The sequence below is a fragment of the Glycine max genome, chromosome 5, assembly GCF_000004515.6.
Source record: "Glycine max cultivar Williams 82 chromosome 5, Glycine_max_v4.0, whole genome shotgun sequence".
Taxonomy (NCBI): domain Eukaryota; kingdom Viridiplantae; phylum Streptophyta; class Magnoliopsida; order Fabales; family Fabaceae; genus Glycine; species Glycine max.
Genome location: NC_038241.2, coordinates 35,341,718 through 35,362,408, shown reverse-complemented (window position 1 = coordinate 35,362,408; position 20,691 = coordinate 35,341,718). Strand labels below are relative to the sequence as shown.

The 20,691-nt window shown below is 32.5% G+C and overlaps 5 protein-coding genes across 5 annotated transcripts; 1 reads left to right on the top strand and 4 right to left on the bottom strand.

Moving 5' to 3' along the window:
- Positions 1-2,394: 2,394 nt before the first annotated feature.
- LOC100812914 (fasciclin-like arabinogalactan protein 11) lies at positions 2,395-3,752 on the bottom strand. Its single transcript, XM_003524163.5, has one exon. The coding sequence runs from the start codon at positions 3,599-3,601 to the stop codon at positions 2,645-2,647; it is 957 nt and encodes a 318-aa protein (XP_003524211.1). The 5' UTR covers positions 3,602-3,752; the 3' UTR covers positions 2,395-2,644.
- A 1,543-nt stretch (positions 3,753-5,295) lies between these two features.
- LOC100796929 (putative fasciclin-like arabinogalactan protein 12) lies at positions 5,296-6,435 on the bottom strand. The gene has a single exon (NM_001252691.3). The coding sequence runs from the start codon at positions 6,344-6,346 to the stop codon at positions 5,501-5,503; it is 846 nt and encodes a 281-aa protein (NP_001239620.1). The 5' UTR covers positions 6,347-6,435; the 3' UTR covers positions 5,296-5,500.
- Positions 6,436-7,262: 827 nt separating this feature from the next.
- Positions 7,263-7,592, bottom strand: LOC113001676 (probable disease resistance protein At1g51480). Its single transcript, XM_026128576.1, has one exon. It carries the CDS (start codon positions 7,590-7,592, stop codon positions 7,263-7,265), a length of 330 nt encoding a protein of 109 aa, XP_025984361.1.
- A 4,828-nt stretch (positions 7,593-12,420) lies between these two features.
- Positions 12,421-16,144, top strand: LOC100306692 (ER lumen protein-retaining receptor). Its single transcript, NM_001248086.2, has 6 exons — positions 12,421-12,639; positions 12,868-13,133; positions 14,873-14,988; positions 15,410-15,483; positions 15,571-15,634; positions 15,714-16,144. The coding sequence occupies exons 1-6, from the start codon at positions 12,549-12,551 to the stop codon at positions 15,748-15,750; spliced, it is 648 nt and encodes a 215-aa protein (NP_001235015.2). The 5' UTR covers positions 12,421-12,548; the 3' UTR covers positions 15,751-16,144.
- A 2,119-nt stretch (positions 16,145-18,263) lies between these two features.
- LOC547583 (probable glutathione S-transferase) lies at positions 18,264-19,362 on the bottom strand. The gene is made up of 2 exons (NM_001317719.1): positions 19,048-19,362; positions 18,264-18,623 (listed from the first exon to the last, which is right to left on the bottom strand). Exons 1-2 carry the CDS (start codon positions 19,360-19,362, stop codon positions 18,264-18,266), a joined length of 675 nt encoding a protein of 224 aa, NP_001304648.1.
- Between the last annotated feature and the right edge of the window lie 1,329 nt (positions 19,363-20,691).

The following is a 20,691-nucleotide window of genomic DNA, read 5'->3' as shown; positions in this document are numbered from 1 at the left end:
TTTTCATAGATACGTAGATGTAAGAAATTTAAATGTGGCAACTAAAATATCTTTTATATAATAATATCTATATAGCTTGCTGCATGATCTTCTAAAGTACTAGTAATAATATGTAAGTAATAAAGCGACTATAAGTAGTAGAATAGAAATATTTCAGCGAATATAACCTAAAAGATGAATTTATGTAGTACTATTTTTTTAAAAAGTACTCTTTAATTGCTTCCCCCCGACTAAACTACTTACTTCAAATGCTGTTGTAGTTATATTTTTTGATAAATACATATGTATTATAGTCATACTGATATCTATTCATTGAACAACTAATTTTTTAGAATATTACAACTAGTTTTTTAGAATATTTTTGAAATGCATATAAAAAAGACGATAAATAATTATAATTTATAACAATATATAAAGATAACATTAATTTTTATTTTACACATATTTTTAACATATTACGCTTCAATTGTTATGAATACCCTGTGACTACACACTCTACAATTTTAATTTTCTTTTCAAGTAAAATTATGTTATAAATGAAAAATGTAGTTGAAAAGAGATATTTTATTAGAAATAGTTATATTTTTTCAAAGAGATTATTCATCAGCAAAATTACTAAATCATCTATAGTAATGTTATTTATGGTAAGTAAAGAAAAAAAAAAACGTACTAGCTAGTAAAGAAGTTGAGGACATGTGTTTTGTGGACAAAATAAAACATAAAATGTACTTGAGCTACCAAACAATAAATTGATCAAGTCAAGATACATTTTGGACTAGCTCATAGGCCGAAAGCCCAAAGCTCATAAAATTAGCTTTTCCGTTTCAAGTTTTTATGGTTATATATATATATATATATATATAGTTTTGATGGTTATATACTGCAATTGTGGAGTTAACTGTGTTTGTACTTTGTACTAGCATGCATATCTATGGTTGGATGATCTGAACTTATGCTGAAACAGTGTTCATTCTTGGGCCGGCTCCCTGTTTAATACAGTTTTGGCTGCTTTCGGGCATTTGTATGCATTCGTGCCTAATCTTGTTTCTGTTCTGTAACATGCATCTTTCAAGTTTCAACCAAAAATAAAAATTAAAAATATCGATTTCCACATAATACAATATTATAGAATTCGTTTTTAATTTTAAATTATTGTAAAACCATGTATGTATTTTCAACTTTAGTTTATATAGTTATACATGCATTTCTTTCTTTGTAACGTGTCTTGTGAACCTTGTGAGTTTTTATTATTTTAAAATTGACACTCAATTTTCTGTCATTAACATTAATATAATAAGAAATTTGTAAATGACAACTAAAAACGTATTTATTAATCAAATTAATTATTAAGTTTTTCTTATAAAAATTAAAAAATTCAAAAACTTACTATATATACCATGTATTCTCTATTGATTTTTATTATTATCAATGAAAAAATATTTTTATTATTTATATTATTTTTATTAAATATTTTTTAATTTAAATTTTACACGTTTTTATATATATCCATTAATATTTGTGTATTAGTTTGATATATAAAGTAGGAGTGTTAACTAAAAAATAGAATAATGATGCATGCTTACATTAATTCATGTTTATATATTCTTGTGGTACGGTATACTTTTATGTAAACTATTGATTAACATAAATCATACTAGCTATAACTTTTTCTGGTACGTAAATTATTCTAATGTTTAACTCGCTATGTAAATGTAACTAACAAATGTGAATTTAAGTGATAAGGAATTCAATTTACTTCAAATCTTAAGAATTTCTCCTTATCATATTTTTCTATATTTCTTTAAATAACCTTATCTGTTTCGAATTAGTTAAGATTCAAATTAACCTTCTTTTTTTTGCTTTTTAGATTCATGCATATCATGTTTCTTTGTTATTTCATTCTATTAATTATTATATATATTTTTATATTTCTTTAAATAACCTTATTTGTTTTGAATTAGTTAAGATTCGAATTAACCTTTTTCTAAAAAAGGAAGATGAATAAAAAAAAGAACAAATAATCATTCACTACTCTATGAAATTGTAACTCTTTCATTTCATGCATATCATGTTTCTTTCTTATTTCATTCTATTAATCTCAGAATCAACCTTAGCTAGTGTTAAATAATATGTTACCAATGAGTTAATTATAAACTGCAATGAAATCCAATGTACTTTGTAAATCATTAATCATATCTGTTATATAATTTGTAGAAGTATAAAATTTGTGATCCTCGATCTCCTCTAAAGAAGAAATTCATGCACCATGCATCCCATTAGTTACATCATATCAGACAATCATAACTACGAACATGTCGTTAATTACTCTTCAGCAGCAAATTAATAAACCATCGTCAATTAATTAATACACATTTTGAAAAGCAAAAATATATATACACAGAACCTTTTTCTTTTATAAATCCGGTTACAAAGCCAGAAATCAATTAACACAAATGACCACTTATCAAAACAAAAGAAGAAGAAACATAGTAAAAGAAACCCAGCATGTCATGCATACATTTTCACCCTACCCTTTACCCATAAACCAGAACCTCAATTAAGCACGATGGAATTAATACATATATTACTCGATCACAAAAGCACAACAAAAATTATGGAATCCCTTTATCCATGCACACTCACCTTACATCAAAACACCACCCACCAAACCCACCACTCCTACAACAACAACGTTATTCACCCACTTCATCGTACACCCTGCAGAAACACCCGCCGGCAAGGCCTTCCCGTCGCTGTCATCGTTGCCGTCAACAGTGCCATCGTCCGCCGCCGTGGAATTCCCTTTATCAGCCTTCGGCAAACCCTTTCTCGCCAACGCCGGTGACGGCGCCGGCGCCTTGCTGGGAAGCACTAGGTCAAGAGGGAGAAGCACCTTGTCCACCTGGTATATGGCCAACTTGTTGTCGGAGTAAACGGTGCCGGTGACGGAGGCGTTGACGGCGCCGGTGGCCATGCTGACCTGGCTGCCGCCGTAAGTGGTGACGTTAAGTTGCAGCCTCTGAGGGTCATCACCGGCCTGCGTCTGAACCGGGTTCGTGAGGGTATCAAAGTTTGAGATGGAAATGACGGAAGAGAGAGTGTGGAACTGTAAGAGCTCCACCTTCTGTCTATCAGTGAGGGAGTTGAGGAACCCTGCTTTGAGTTTGGAGAAGGCACTGTCTTCGGGTGCAAATAGGGTTAACCCTCCTGAGCTTGAAGTTACGAGCTGTGAGTTGAGTTGGTTTATGAGTTGTGTGGTTTTGAGAAGGCGAGTGAGGACTGAGAACCTTTTGGCTTTTCTTAGGATTTGGACTATGTCAATGGTGGGGCCCTTAGGGATGATGGTGGTGGGTGTGGGGGCCCCACTTGGGGTTACTGGGACAAGAGGGACAGTGTTGAACCCCGGCGCCGGCGCGGTTGCCGGCGGGGAGTGGAGTGCCGGAGACGGCGGGGAGGGTTGGGATAGTGGTGGTGATGGGAGTGATGGTGATGTTGTGGGGGGTTGAATTGGTGAGAGTTGGCCTGAAGTGGTGTAGCATAGTGCTAGTAGTAGAATTGTGGTGGGAATAATGAAAGATTGAGATTCTTGCATGATCCTCATTTCTAGGTTTTGGCTAGGGTGAATGATAGTGTGTGGGATGTTTTTTTTTAGACTACTATACTGCTTATTTTGGAGTGCTGGGGTGTGAGAGAAGTGGGAGAAGGAGTTACCTTTTATATATTTTGGAGGGTGGAAGGGAATTGAATGATGATATCAATGATTGGAAGGAGCAATGGTTTAGTTGGAAAGATATACCTAGTTGTAAAGAACAAATCTCCTTTGCTTGTCACGGAAAGGTGGTGCATCATATATAGTGTGATATATAAGTGGTGAGGGAGGGGATATTTTTGAACCCAAGGTATGTTAAAGTGTATATGCAAGGGAACTATTAATTTTGCTTTCACATCATTGTTGTAATCAGTTGGATGCACGAGATAAAATATAGGTGGAAAGGGGACGATGAATCTGTATATTGGTTTAGAAGTTCCATCAAGTAGCTAGGGGGAACAAAAACCCAATATGGTAGCAATCTTAAGTGGCGTTGTCTGAGAGAGATTTAGGTAAGGATGGAGGGCCTAATCATATACCTGAATTCTGTCATACTACCTATATCTCTCCATTTGATTATATCATCCCAAAACATAACATAACAATGGTTAGTTTGTAGAATATATTATTCATAAAACAAATTTTATTAACAATTTCTGAGGATAGTATGTTTATTATCACATATTTTTTAGGTGAAGTTTTTGAGGATGTGTATAACTGTATTTGCACCTTAATCTAAAGACTTATAATGAAGTAAAGTTTTTGATGATGTGTATAACCTGTATAAGTGCACCTTCAATTACTTATAAAGATTATTTTTTTTCCTTAACAATTTTGGGCCTATTCTTCACATATATAACAATGGTGTTTTTAATTGGGAGAAGCAATTTTCCTAAAACTATTTAATTTAATGCTACATTACTTGTATTGATTATTTAACATACATAGTTTTTTTAAAAAAAAATGCATGTCCAACATTATAGACAATTAAAGCGATTCAGAAAAGTTTAGTTTATTGTCAACTTATTATAAAAAAAAAAAAGTTTATTGTCAACTTCTGAGCCATCAAGTGAAAAGCCTTAATTTTTTCACATTGAATTGATTGATAAAACATTTTGAAATGTTTGCTAATGGTTTTTCTTTGGTGAGTTATCATGATAATTATTTCAAGTATTAATTTCTTTAAGTTTGCGGTTATACCTTATTTTAGTTTATTTTAAAAAATAATTTTTATTATTGACAAAACATAAATAATCTCATGAACTTTATCTAAATTGTAAATGATAATTTATTAACCACGTTTAAGACTTAGCAAATTTACACATCTAATAATTTTTTTGAGTAAACTATATTTTGCTGTACTAAAAGATGCTAGTCTCGTATTAAAAGTGTGGAATTCTTACAAGTACTTGAACTCTCTCAGACTCTAGCGACTAGTTTTTGTGGCATAATTCTTTGATGGTTCTTATATATCACATTTATTAAACTTATTAAAGACACAAGTTTTTAAAGCTTTTACATTTAGTGTCAACGGATTTTGTCTTGTAAGATGTACTTATACATCTTTATGATTATTATTAGATAGTTATACATATTTCCTAGAGTAAGAATATTGATCTATGCAACTCATAGACGAGGGGGTGGAAGAAGATTCCGAGCGGAGCATATAACTGAACAGCACAAAACTAAGCAAAAGCAAGCAGATATTCCTTTTAACTTTGACAATAAAACAATCACATATTCTTTCGCTTGATGACAAAACAAGAACAGAGCAAAGGTTCACATAACTCACAAACACCACTTTTCCTTTTCAATACACTGGTCAAGAAGAAAACAACAAAAACAGAACTCCACAACAGTTGCGTGCTAGTCCTCAAAACATATTAGAAACTTTGGAGAAATGGATGTTCTTCAACTCGACATTGTAGCTGCTGCTGCAAGAAGAGCAACTCCAAAGGACACCAAGGTTGTCCCTTGAGTACTAACCAAACTCATGGCACCAGAACTGTCCTTGGCTGCCTGAGCCTGGTCATCATCTTCTGCTGAAGCGTTCTCCTTATCAGCTTTAGGAGCTTTAGCCACAGCGGGTGCTGGAGCTATAGGCTTAGGCTTAGAGAAGTCCAAAGGAATGAGCACCTTGTCCACATGATATATGGCAAGTGTCTTATCAGTGTACACAATGCCTGTGAGTGTGGCATTCACCACCCCAGTTGAAATGTTTACACTGTTACCATACGCTGTCACGTTTAACTGATACCCTGTGGGGCTGTCACTGGCCAATGTGAGCACAGGGTTGCTCAGAGCATCAAAGTTGGAGCTGGACACATAAACGGGAAGAACATGATACTGAATCAGTGCCTTTTGTTGCCGGTCTCCCAGGGAGTTGAAGTACCCTGCTTTCAGTTCTGAAAATGCTCCATCATCTGGTGCAAGGATGGTTAAGCCTCCGTTTTTCGAGGTCACAAGTTGTGCATTCACTTGGTTGATGATTTGGGTTGTTTTCAGCAACCGGATTAGAGTGTTGAATGACTTGGCCTTCCTTAGGATCTTCACAATGTCTTGGCTTCCAGAAGAATCAACACCTGAAGATGGTGACTGGGGTAATGAAGGGACTAAAGGTTTTGCCGGCGCTGGAGCCGGTGTGGCAGGGGCAGGTTTTGCTGGGGCTTTAGGGGCTGCAGCTGGTGACTGAGCTAAAGTGGTGATTGAGAAAATGGTGGTGAGTAGAAGGAAGGAGAAGAAGAGAGTTTGCTTCATATTCTTGTTGGTAATTGAAGGCTGTAGATTGCTTTGCCGCTAAATTGCAAATGAATTGGAAGTTGCTATTGCAATGAATATTTTGATGTGTGGAAGCTGGAATGGAGGAGGGTGCTTATATAGTCGCCAAGTGAATGGTGATTAGGTACAAAGGTTTAGTTGTAAAATAACATATGGTTGTATTTTGTGGGGATACCATTTCTCCATCTGTTAGGAAGATTAAGGTGGTATATCAATGCAGATAAAGTTGATGGAGAAGTGGATTTGGCTGCTGTATTGTTTGTTCTTTTGCTTGAAATGCAGGGAAAATTGAATGAGAAAAGAGATCTCAATTGGTTGTGCTTGTGCGTGAACTGATGAAAGAAGCACACTAGTGCAGAAAAAGGAAGCGCCCTCTATTATCATTCGGGTAAGCAGATGTGAAATCAAATCAATCACAGTTAAAGCAAGCTGTAGTGACTGTTAAAGCCTTTTTTTTTTATCATTTGTTTAATTAATCATAAAAAAAGCCAGGTTGGAAAAACTAATAAATGCCTCACTTCTCCCTATCGAATAATTAAACATAACAGAAGTCAATTTATTGTAGCAGTCTGGGAGATAAGCAAACAATATCAAAGCCCGGTTCGTTAATGATAATGTTCTATTATGGTTTATATACTTTCTTCCTTCTTAACAATTCATCAACACAACACTGGTTTCTGAGCTTCAAGTACATATGAAATAAATACAAGGGAAAAAAATATTATTTTGCTTTCAAGTTTCAACTAAATAGAACATGCAAAAAAATCTTCTATTCATAGGGAAAGATCTAGAGATGTTAAAAGAGAGATTGTTTTCTATGTGTTACCTTTGCTTTACTAATTTCTCTTCTTGTGATCTCTATACAAACAAGTTGAGTTATGCTTAGAAGAAAGACTCACGTGAAATAATTCATTGCAGTGTTCATTTGGTTGAAGAATACCTCTGGACACCCCGAGAACAAAACTATTTTGAAACCCGTATGGTCAGTTCCAAATGGGATTCCTACTCTGTCCAAGTCAATTCCAGCAGAAAGATCATCAAGGAAGAAAAGGATCCTCTTCTGTTTCTTTATCCTTTCACTCAGAAGTTTAGCTCTTTCAATCACAATCTCCTCACCAAATTTAAATCTAACTTGTTCCCAAGCTAGCACTCCCTGAATCTGCTTCATGTCTGGCTTTTCTGTAACAATTGCCATCACAGTAAGATCAAACAAGTTATCTCTCATTACTCTTGACATTTCCTCAATTCGATTGTTTGTGCACGAAGTGGTTGATCCATGAACCCATGACCCCAACCATGTTAATGTTTGGATTTGTAAGAGCTTCCATAGTGTCTTCCAGAGCCCAGCTTATCAATCCGGAGACATCATAACAATTGGAAATTATTGCTTGCTTTAGATGTAAGAAACAAGCGAGAGGTACAAAACAATCCACATTTTGCTATTGCTGAGTGGTTCCTCTAATTGGGATTCCAAGTTGTGCTTGTCACTGAGAGGATATGTTTGCTTCTTAAAAGTTTTAGTAATTGCAAGAGCAGCCCCCATTGAATAATAATATCTGCTTCCCTGATTTGGTATGCTGTGAAGAACCAACTATCCTAAAAGTTAAGTGGGGGTTATACTGAAACAAATTAAGTTTGGTTTATAGAAGGGCTTGAAGAATTAAACTGAAACCAATAGCAGAAGCTGCAGGCGGAGGGATACATCATTTAACATTTGAGAGAAAAATAATGGTTAATTATTGTCACAAACTTCATGAGCTATGTATGTTACAGCCGCGTAAGAAGACTTGCTAGGAAGTGCCAAATGTTAGGTGGCTTCATTGCTTAGGAAGCATGCACTTAAAAAAGAAAAATGTTCGCAAAATAGAATCTTCTGACACACTCTTTCTAATATATGTAAATATAAATTGGAGAGCATATGAAGTGTGTATATGAATGGGTACCGGCCACACTTTCTCCTCTGTGTTCATTCTTGCACGAGGAGGAGGGTCAGAAAGATATTCTCTGATAAATTCCTCTAAACATACATTTTCTTATTAGTTAAAATTTATTAAAAATTAATATAATATAATATAAGATCCATTAACTTTTATAATTTTCAAGAAATTTTAACTGATAAAAGAAATATGTAAAAGAATATGTTACTAACATTTTTTTTTATATTTAACATAATCAAACATTAATTATATCATAATAACACATTGATTTTGTCAATCATACAAAAAAGAATAATTAAAAATGGGAACTATTGAACACCTAATGGAACAACATTATTCTAATTTAACTAATCATTTTAAAATCAAGTCTTACAATTACATTAAATATGGAGAGCTTTACATAATATGGCACTAGAGAGGAACAAATAAAAAAAAAAGGCTTAAAACAATAAAACCAATAAACAAAAGAGTGAAGAAGTTGCCAGGAAATGACCCATTGGCTAATTAAACAGCATTGCTAGGAAAGTATCCAGATGCCTCAGTTGTTATAACTCGTGAAGCTGTCACTGCCAGGCAAGGATTTAAAATTAATACTAGTTTTACCCTACATTACCTGCATGTAAGCTTCTGCAATTTAATATTCCAGATTTTGAAAACCGAAACCGAAGGGCAAGTTCATTGCTTGGAATATTAGATATTCCCTTTTCATGTTTTAGATGCCTCATGAATGGTGATTAATTTTTACATAACTCTTCTGCTCTTTTTGAACCAAAATTATTGATGTTTTAGTTTTTTTTCCAAAATAATTGATGAGTAAATATCTTCATTAAATATCCCAGAAGTACCAACTCTAGTAGGAAGGACGACTTATTTTTATGCATCTATGTCACAAGTTATTACTCAAAATAAACTCTAGGACAACTAACTCGCCTCGATAACAGCGAGTCACTAGAATGATGCCTAACTCACTCCGCAATCGAGAAGATGAAATGATTGGAGGTACAGTATCAAATACTACCCTAATGACTTGGTTACAGGGCTTGATTTGATATGACTCATAACTCTGAAATTTAAGTTAATTTTAATTAAAAATAATTATAATTTTTATATTTTATAGTTATTTTTAATAAAATAATGAAAAAATTAATAATTTTTTAGTTTTTTATTAGTAAGAGTTAACAGAAGAATATTTCAAATACTCTAAAAGAAAATTTATGCAAAAATGAAAAAAAACCTTGAATTTTTTTTTAAAAATTAGACAACTTGTGTAGCGCACTATACTGACTTAGCGTGTGCTCACTTAGCAACCAACACATGCTTAGCGAAAGGAGACTCACGAGAAAGTCCAAGGTCACGCTTAGCGCAAATACCGCATTAAGCGCGCGATTAAATCGTTATTCTCGCTAAGTCCAGTAATACATGTTTAGCGTGAAGTCGGCATGAAAAGTAAACTATCTTAGGCCTACAAAAAAGAATAAAAAATAGAAAGGAAAGACATACCTATACAACGACGAGAGACTTGAAACTGAGAGCTCTCTAATAAATAAATCAAAACTCTGTAATGAATAAATCATAAGTCTAATTATCTCAAATAGGAGAAATTTCCCTTTTATATCCATTATTCCATTTTCTTCCTTTATCTAGTCATTCTCTTCTTCTAATGAAAGACTAAACCCTATTGTTGGAGGGAGAACCAACTTTTGTAATGTAATTTTTTCTTATTCTTATTATCTATATTACTTTTCTCTGTCTAATTATTTTTTGATGGTCTGACCATTCATATAGTGTTTTAAGAGATAATGCATTAAAAAATTTGTTAATTTATTAATACATGAACAACTTGTTTAATAAAAATTTAATACGTCAACATTTACAATTTATTAAATTTGTTGAAATAAATTTAATAAAATAAGCTAACAATACTTAATCACACAACGCAACTACATATCCGGCAGAAAACTGCACTCTGCACTGAATCCTATCCTAAATTCATAATAAAACAATTTTTTTTATAAGAATTGTAATATATGAGGATTTTATAATGTTAAACACTTTATTAATACTTTTTATTTTTTATTATATTATAAATCTTATAATATCTATTTTTTTTTCTCATCAGGTAATGACATTCTAAGGGTTTTTTTTTTTTTTTCCTTATAAGAGAAACTCGGTGAGAAAGTCTAAATAAAACAAATCCAGAAAGTTTCAACTTAAACCCCCCAACGTTCACGGGCTAGTCCACAGAATATTCTTGCTGGGTTTTCATTTTGTGGGACAACACTTCTTGACTCTCAGCTACCAACAAAATCTTACAACCTTTGTGATCATTTCCAAACGGAATTCCTATCAGGGATGATAAGGATCTTCTCCTTCATCTTTATCCTCTCACACAAACGCGTAGCCCTTCTCATGGAGTTGCAAGTCTGGCTTTTTCATCACACTTGCCATCACAACCTCATCAAACAGCTTGTCCCTCTGAATTCTCCTGGTGATTTTCTTCACCACGTTGCGCTTTCTCTCATTACTTGATCCATACACCCCTAGAATGTTGATATGTGGTTGCTCCAGAGCCATCATTATTTGATCCAAAATTGAGCTCATGGGTTCAGAGACCTCACAGCCATTCAAAGAGCCTGCTTGCAGTGTTTAGATACCGCACTGATTCCACCAAGTTGCAACTCCTGAGGCTCTTCACATTCGTCCTTTGCCCCATCTTGCCTTTTGTGGCACTCGTCCATTCTGCAATTGCTGCGAAACATGAGACATAGTTGTCGGGTAATTGGGTATTCCTCAAAATTTCTGGTAATGGAAACAATAGCTCCCATTTTTTTCTTTTATGATATTCCTTAGTCTTCTTCTGAAACTGAAAACAAACACGGTATCAGAAACTAATCCATTAGGAAAACGGAACAGTAAATTGAAGTTTTAAGATTTTCTGTCAACACTTATCATTTCTCTGTTATCTCTTTTCTTATTACATCATATCATCTAATTATATCAACACATTTTTTCTTGTCTTCTCTTTTTCTTCCTAAGTTTCAACTAGCATGACAGTATCAATGTATCATTTGACTAATTTTTTTTTTCTCTTTTTCTTCCTAAGTTTCAACTAGCATGACATTATCAATGCATAACTTGACTATGATTACCTTTTGTGCACAGATCGATGGACTCTTATGTTTTTTCTTCCTAATATTACTTGATATTTTTTTTTTCTTTTGAATTTAGCAAATCTATCCAACCAAGACATGTATTCTTGTTTCCCATTCTATTTCCATATCTTGATGGACGGTGACGAATTTTTCATCAATTCTTCTATACAATTTTTTTTTCATGTTTTAATTCAGTTTATATTACTAATACTCTTGTGTCTTGTATTTTTTTTTATCATTTAACATAATGCATATTTTTAAAAAAATAATAATTGTAAAAAGTATTAATAAAGATAAAATATAGTTATTATAAATAATTAAAATATTTAAATAAAATACTTGCAAACGACTATGTAATTAGAAAAAATAATTGATGTGTTTTTTCAAAATATAAATATTTTAAGATAAATTAAAATATTTAAAAAGACATTAAAGTAAATATATTTTATTTTTATTATATAACTAGAATGGATGATCCGTGCATGCCACCGATAAATATTATTTATGAATATTTTATAAATATTTCAAATATATTCATATTTTCTTAAATTTATTTTAAAAATTATTTATAATTAAAGTATATAATTTTTAATAATCAATTTGTAGGTATACATGATATAACATCTTTGATTATATCTGTTGGATTATGGTTTTTTTTAAACCTCTGGTTCATGATTGAAAAATAATTTTAACTAGATATAATCGAAAGATAAATAAAGTTTAATAAAAAGTTATTTTCATAAAAAAAATCAAATTTGAATAACATAACCTTAATTTCGACGTATTCAACCATTAAAGAAATTGGTAAACTATGATTTTTAAAATACAATGAATTGAGTTAATATTTCTTTTCATTTTATTGCGAGATTAAATCATTAAAGTTTCATTAATTTTAACAAGAAAAAAAGAAGGAAGCGGTGAGACGAAGACGAGTGGCACCTCAGGCGTCAGCTTCTTCCTTTTCATACTGTTGTACTTTTACCAAATAAGAGAAACAAAAAACAAATCCACACACTCCATTTTCGATTCCTTTCCATTTCTCCGTTCCCCTTGGAACGTTTTCTCTCTGTGTGTCTCGATAGGGCAAAAACCATGAACATCTTCAGGCTCGCCGGTGATATGACCCATCTTCTCAGCATTCTCGTCCTCCTCCTCAAAATCTACGCCACCAAATCATGCTCAGGTCTCTTCACTCTTCATTCTCTCTCTCTCTCTCTCTCTCTCTCTCTCTCTCTCTCTCTCTCTTTCTCTTTTCTCGCGGTTCCCCCAAAATTGGGGCTATTTTTTCAATTCTATTTCCCAAATTTTCATTCTCGAGTGTCACTCCGTCACTCACATTCCTCCGCCAAACAAAATTCCCTATGTTTGATTTCCATCATTTCATCGATTGATTGTAACTGTTTATTTTCAGGGATTTCTCGCAAGACTCAAGAGCTCTACGCGATTGTGTTCGTGGCACGCTATTTGGATCTGTTCACGGACTTCATCTCCGTTTACAACACCTTCATGAAGGTGGTGTTCATTGCCAGCTCCTTAGCCATTGTTTGGTGCATGCGTTTTCACCCCATGGTCAGGAGAAGTTACGATAGGGAACTCGACACTTTTCGCCATTATTTCCTTGTTGGGGCAAGCTTTGCTTTGGCACTCATCTTGCATGAAAAGTTCACTGTTCAAGAGGTCCCTTGCTTTTTTAACTCACTCCCCTTTTTGCACTTCTTATTCTCTGCTTTCTAGTTAGCTTGGTTTTAGTTTCTAATGATTCATATCTTGAATCATATCTTCCTTTTTAAGAGTTTTGCATTGTGAATGTGTTATGTAAGTAATGTTGTACCGGCATAGATTGACTTTTTGGTTATGCATTAGCATGTTGTCTTCTTCTGTATTTTAGTTGTGGGGTTTTATTGTTTTTCATTTGTATTGAGTTTCTGATTTCTGATTGTTAATCATTGTGCATTTCTTCAAATTTTTACTTCTTTAAAAGAAAGCTTCATTAGATTGTATTCAACTCAAGGTTTCAATATTTCATTGAAGAGTGTTTAATTTTGTCAAATTATTGAATCTGATGGTATTGCCAAACTTCTCTGAACAGTAGTGTATCCATTTAAATTTTCTGGCGTGAAAAATCATGTTTATGTTTTCAAATGCTGCTCTTACACAAAACAGGAGGAAAAATAAAACTTTTAAGATCAAAGTTCTCAAGTGTTTCTTCATGTGGAATCTCCGTGAGATTGATTGGTGGGTTACAGTTTAGTTTATATGAGTTTCATTGAACAGGTACTTTTGAGTAAGATTTTTATGGTCCATATGATGTGGCATAGCTCTTAAGCTAATGAACCAATGCTAGCTCTGTGAACATATTCTTCTAATTGTGTTATTGATAATAACATGTTTTTCTTAGCGGGTATATCAATTGATTCTTTGAAGGGATCTGTGTCATGTGACTCATGTTGGCTTTTATTTCAGAGTGATGCTAAGTGCTAACAGCTAAGGAATGTAGTTCTTCCCTATATAGTTTATCTTCTGTTTTACCATTTGACTCATGTCATATAGAGCCTCTATAAATGATAAATCACCTCATAACTCTATTTTTTAAGTCTCAAATTTTAGGAGCCTGTTGTATTTTAATCCTAGAAACTGGATCATTTATGCTTTCTAACATAAATTTCAGTAGTTGAATTTACCAATAGTTCAGTACTTTGTCAATTGTCAATTTGTCATACATTATTGGAATGAATACTTCCAATTTTTTTTCCAAGATAAGAAGCTGAAGTAAATTATATTATGGCCTGATGATTTTGTAAGTTTATTAACAACTAGTTGTTATGTTATCTAGAAACCCATCTAGTGCTAAATCTATTGTTTGGCTGCCTCTCTTCCTGATTGGCCAAATAATGTAATTGGTTTCTGAATGCTCTTCAGATTTTAGGTGGAAATATAAAAAAAGTTATGTTAGGGACCCATTTGGTATCATGCTTGAAAGGATGACCAAGTTTGGTACTATATTGAAGCCAACTCTTGGAGAAAAAGATACATTGTTGATACTTGATAGTTTGAAAAATGCAATGCATGCATGTCTTATGGCTCTGATACATGGTTAACTGGGAAAGGCTAAAAGTCATAAAATGGTAAGATAGGCTGCTGCTTATTGTGTTATAAAACTTCTGGGAATATGTATTTCCTTATGGAATCTGCAAAATGTGTAACTGGCCTTTCCCATTATTTTTCAGGTTAATATTGCAAAAGATAAAGCAAATACATCACATGGCTTCATATGTTCTTCCTGTCCAAACATACATTGCTTATCCTTATTGATTGCCAATCTGAAAATTGTTGTTTGCATTACATGTTACCTTTATGATAATTCTGTTACACATTGTAACATCATGAATAGTTGATGGTAAGTCAATCTGTTACAGATTTTCTGGGCATTTTCAATATACTTGGAGGCAGTTGCAATATTACCCCAGTTGGTTTTGTTGCAAAGGAGTGGAAATGTGGACAATTTGACTGGGCAATACATATTCTTTCTTGGGTATGCACGCTTTTGTTGAGTTCTCTTTTAAAGATCTGCCTTTATGTTTTGGTTGCTTACTTGCTTACAATGGTATCTTCTAGTGACAATGGTATACTAATATTTGCCATCTTGAAATAGCTAAGAAATTAAACTCCTTGAAAGTGATGTATTATAGATTAGCTCCATATGTATATATTTGCCTGAACTTTTTTGTGGTACCTGATTTGCAAATCTTGATGTTTATTGGGTTGAATTGGACTCTTCTGCTTATGTATTTCCTACTTTGTCTCCTGTCTTGATGTTTGCACAATTACTTGAGGATTTAGTAAGTTGTACAGACATTTCAATTTGAACTTGTCTCAGAATGTATAAGAGTAAGCTCTTATAGAATGTACTGATTATTATGATAGAAGATGTGCTGATTATTTTTAAAATGCAGTGCATATCGTGCATTTTACATCCTGAACTGGATATACCGCTATCTGACTGAGCCACATTTTACTAGATGGATAGGTAATAAAGGCTGAAAATAAAAATTACTTTGAAAGTATATGTCAGCCTTAGCAATATTCTGACTTCTATATTGTTTTACTATTACAGCTTGTGTCTCAGGTGTTGTTCAGACAGCTTTGTATGCAGATTTCTTCTACTATTACTTCATCAGGTAACGATATTGTCCGTTTTCCATCTTGTTTTTACTATACTCATAATAAATAGGTAATATAAGGAGCTTTGTTTTGCAGCTGGAAGAACAATTCGAAACTGAAGTTGCCTGCCTGAATTATCTCAAGTTGTTTTGGAATTTAGACCTGTGTGACCAGTCACCGCTAAATTTTACAGAGCGTCGTGGTTTGGATGATGTTAGTTTTGAGAGTAACGAGACAAGGCTAACTCCTCTCCCTGTTCATGAGTGGGGTAAGTAAGTTTTGTTTTTAAGGTTCAAGGGTAAACAGGTTTTAACTTCTGATGAATATAACCGTCCCGTGGGTTAAAATGCAAATGTTATGTGATGATGTTTTGTATATTCACGTCTCCATTGCATATTATTGTATAGTTTGTAGTGTAAGGTAGCTGATTTTGGTTATGATACGAATGATCCCTAGCTTAGGTATGATTACACTGTAAAATTATACCATTTCTTCTTTTGGCAGAGGTGACTAAATGCAAATTCTGTCGGAATACCGTAACTTGATTGCTATTTCTATTTATAATCGCAAATTATGTTAATTGGACATAATGTCTTTTGACCTTCGATGAGAAATTCTTAGGTAGGCCGTAATTGGTTGCAGTAAATTGTGATCTTAATCGAAAATCATTATATTTTCACTTTTTATTCAAATATTTGGGGGGAGTTTATAATAAATTTGTGATAAGAGTTTTAAAAAATTATTTGTTAGAAATTTAATGAAATTTTGATAAAATTTGAAGGAAAAAAATTGCAAAAGATAAGATTGGGGTTTGAAGAATGAAGTTTTTATATATATATTTTTAATTTTTTTTATGTTTTATTATAATAAAAGAATAAAATTATATATTTTGGTTAGTAACTTTTAAGAGAAAGAGGTTTAAAATAATTTAATGATTTAATTTGTGAAAAACTTAAATAAAATGACAATTTGGACGAAAGAAAATTGATTGTTTAGCTGCCAGATGTTACATAAAAGTATGCTCTCTTTGATCTTATTTATAACACATGGATTGTTAAGTTAAAATTAGTTAATTTAGGTATTGACATTAAATCTTTCTTTAATTGTAATATTTTTTAAATTTGTCCTTAATATTAATGAGAATTTATTTATCTTCTTCAATAAGGAAAAGTGACATTTCAAAGTAGCGTTTAATTATAGATTGAAATAATTAATGGTATTTTAGTCAAAAAGAATAATTAATACATAAGAGAGGCGAAATAAAATCTTATAATAAAGGACTAAAAACAAATTGTTGACTATGACTATAAGGTTATGTATAATTTATCAGTCAATAAATTTAAATTTGTATACTTTTATATGGGTAATTATAATAACAATCATACTTATGATTTTATGGAAATCGAATTTATGTTGATTTTCACAAATTCAGCATGGGTGGTAATTGAGCTTCCCCACAAGCTCATGTGTATTCTTATTAAATTCATCATAATAATTTATATATATATATATATATATATAAACGAAGCTTTTGGATTGAACCACTTAACTATGAGCTTGTAAGAATTATATACGCAGCCGCTTAACCATACTAACGACATGGATATGACAAAAAAAATACTAACCTCATGGATGAGTTGGAATCAATTCTACAAGTTTGCATGAGGATTATAATTTACAATAAAATGCATTGAGGAATGTTAGTGGTATTTTCTTTTGATACTTTTTCAAAGATTCCTTTTATGATTGATCAGAATTTATCATAAATTATCAATTTTGGTATTTTATTTTTTATTTAATATAAATTAGGAGAGATAATTATTATATAAGAAGTAAAATTGATCAAAAATGATGATTTTCAATAGTTTTAATCAATCATAAAGAATCTTAGAAAAAGAATATTAGATAGAATTCCATTAACATTTTTCATAATGCATTTTATCATTCTCGATCATTATAAGTCTCATATTTACACAAAAGTAAGAATTCTTAAAAAAAAAACGTGAGATTATAAGTAGTTATATGAATGATACATTTGAGACTTATAATGATAAATGAGACTTATAACCATTCATAGGTGATAAAGTTTTAAAGTCACCGGATCACATGCGTGACTTTTAAAAAACTCACAAAAATTGATGGTTTTGATTATGATTATTCATAATAAAATATAATGTTAAATGTTTATTTTTTTCATTATCCTAAAAAAACATTCACGCTTTACTCTGTTAGAAATGACAAGAGTAAATTTCGATCATACAATTTTTTTTATATATACAATAAGTAAAGTAATTTTTAATCCTTTTCTTGAATTAACAATTAAAATCAAGAACGCAAATCAATTGGTTTTAGTTATTCCCTTTCCCATACTTTACATCACCAGTGAATGGTGCCTAATTATTTCATCAACTCATTTATAATTTATTAAATTTATTGAAATAACTTGAACGAAAAGATAATAAAAAAGACATAATTTATTATTGAAAACTTAACCAAACAAACTTCTCTACCTAATAAGAAAAAGTCTAAATAAAATCCACAATCTCAGAAAATAATAGCACAGAGACTTAGCTAGTATGATTCCCTGATATTCTTATTATATCACATGGACCATAAGAAACATATAGATCCAAATTAAAACTTGAATCAGCCCTGAAAAGTTGAAGAAAGCGCAGTTCTGCGACTGTGGAAGTAAACAAGCATCTTGTCTCTTGGGGGCAAGTTGTCCTTGATCACAGGATGGCTAAGAAAATTGGTGATCCATGCAGTGATGGCTGGAAATTTCAATGGGTCAATTATCTGTATCGATCCAACTTCCTCCCAAATAGGAAGCCAGTAAGAGATCCATCCAAGTGCAATGTCAAGGTATCCTATATTCTCCCCTCCAAAATATTTCTTCCCCTTAATCTCTTCTTCTATCTTCTCTATTGCTTCTCTGGCTACTTTCACAGCGTTTTGCTGCTCATCCCCGCTGCTATACATACCAATCCATGCTGCATCTAAAAGCTGTTATACACACACAACCTCAATTGGAATCTATAGCTTTGTTTTTAGGAGGTGTTTGATAGTAGAGAAACTTTTTATACCCAAAGAAACATAATTTCTTAATAATTATAATAATTCTTAAAAAATTGTAAAATACGTTTGATTAATATGAATTATGAGAATTAAAAATATATGTAAAATAAAACTTTTGTTCCACTCGATAAAGTTAAATTCCTATCTCTTTCTTAAAGATGTTTTTTTTAAAAAAATGAACTAAGATTAATTTCTAAAAATCATAATTTCGTATGAATCTTTTTTTTTTTATTAATTACATATTAAACATGAAAATAGCTTCTCACTTTAATATTTATGAAAAACTAAAAAAATATCCATCTCCCAAATCCAGGTGCGGAAAACAAAAACTAAAAGGGGATTTAGAAATTACCTTTTGCTCAGCGAAATTAGCCCAAAATCGAGCAAGTGCTCTTTGATAAGGGTCTCGAGGCAACAGTGGATACTGCTTCCATGTTTCATCAACGTATTCAACGATGACGAATGACTCAGCGATGGGTTTGTGGGCATGAACAAGAACCGGAACCTTCTTGTGAACCGGGTTCAACTGGAGAAGGAGACTAGTCTTGTTGAAGATATCTTGTTCTATGTACTCATACTCCACACCCTTCAGTTTCAATGCCCATTCAACCCTTTTGCCAAATGGACTCGCAAAAAAGCTCAACAGCTTCACTTCTTCGCTTCCCATCTTCCTTCCGTGTTTCACCACTTCCTTCTTTTAATAGTGTGTCTGGTGGGTTCTTCTCGTAATTTATGCAAATTATCGGTGTAATTAATTTGGTTGCCTCATGTGGGTACAAGTTTCACCGAATGGACTTCGTTTCCAAATTCGCTTCCACCTCTGACTCAAAATGAATATCCAACAACGTGTCATTTTCATACTCTTGTGCAGATGATTCACTTCAAATTATGGGAAAGGGAGTTAAGGCCTTCTGATTTTCAAGTTAGCATGTGAATTAGAACCATGGTTGCATGCATGTACTGTTTCTTGTCTTTTTCCTAATGAAAATACAATAATAAATCTAAAAATATAAAAAAGACAAAAATTCAATATATTATAAATTGTTAATGTTTTTATTTTCTAGAAACAGAAAACAAGATATCAAACTAAACATATTTTCAGAATTCTAATCTTTTAAAAATAAAAACAATTTTTAGAAAATAAAAAAAATGAAAATCCAGATAAGTTACTTGCATTTATCTTGTGCTGCTTATGTAACAATTTGATGGGATGCGGGGGTTTTAGGTACCTTTTGTGGTATTTGTTTTCAGCTCTCTCTATGTGTAACTTTTTCAATTATTTAGCTCACAAAACATGGTAAAGAGGACTTTTTGACATGTACTGTGAGATGGGTCACTTAGACAACGCAAGAAAGGTATTTGATAAAATGCCCAGAAAAGATATTGCTTCTTGGAATGCAATGATTTCAGGCTTATCTCAGAGCTCAAACCCTTGTGAAGTACTGGAAATATTTTGAAGGGTGCAAATGGAGGGTGTGGAGCCAAGCCAACTCAGTGAGTTATGTTGATTCTTAATTGGAGCAATATGAATTCTTAAAACCCGAACAAAAGCACAGTGCTACACTACACTAACCTCACATGCACAATCCCTCGTAGAAAGAACCGTGCTCTGTAAATCACCTATGACAAGGTAAAGAACATATTAAATCAACACAAGATGAATTTGATTCTTAAACTTAAAAGAAAATATGTTAAAAAGCATGATAAATTGTTAGAGAGAATAGACTAAATCTACGTATTATTTTTTAATAGTTTAAGGACAAAATTCATGGATATAAAAGTATAAAAACTTTGACCACACAAAATAGTTTTCCCGATCCATAATGTACACAGATTACTGAACATGGGTTTGGATTGGAATATCAGATCTCAATCCAGTTTGCTTACCTACGAATATGCACATTTTCACTCAGTCGTCTTCCTAGTTGATTGTGCTATTGTTCCTAGTGCAATTTGCAAACTCTAATTTAAACATTACTGTGCTTTGAGGAGCCCT

Excerpts from the sequence above, each read along its gene's own strand:
- LOC100306692 (NM_001248086.2), top strand. The coding sequence starts at position 12,549 with ATGAACATCTTCAGGCTCGCCGGTGATATGACCCATCTTCTCAGCATT. Across the intron at positions 14,989-15,409 it reads CAATACATATTCTTTCTTGG|TGCATATCGTGCATTTTACA; the intron begins GTATGCACGCTT and ends TTTAAAATGCAG. Across the intron at positions 15,635-15,713 it reads TTCTACTATTACTTCATCAG|CTGGAAGAACAATTCGAAAC; the intron begins GTAACGATATTG and ends TTTGTTTTGCAG.
- LOC100812914 (XM_003524163.5), bottom strand. The coding sequence starts at position 3,601 with ATGAGGATCATGCAAGAATCTCAATCTTTCATTATTCCCACCACAATT.
- LOC100796929 (NM_001252691.3), bottom strand. The coding sequence starts at position 6,346 with ATGAAGCAAACTCTCTTCTTCTCCTTCCTTCTACTCACCACCATTTTC.
- LOC113001676 (XM_026128576.1), bottom strand. The coding sequence starts at position 7,592 with ATGAGAGATAACTTGTTTGATCTTACTGTGATGGCAATTGTTACAGAA.
- LOC547583 (NM_001317719.1), bottom strand. The coding sequence starts at position 19,362 with ATGGGAAGCGAAGAAGTGAAGCTGTTGAGCTTTTTTGCGAGTCCATTT. Across the intron at positions 18,624-19,047 it reads CTAATTTCGCTGAGCAAAAG|CTTTTAGATGCAGCATGGAT; the intron begins GTAATTTCTAAA and ends TGTGTATAACAG.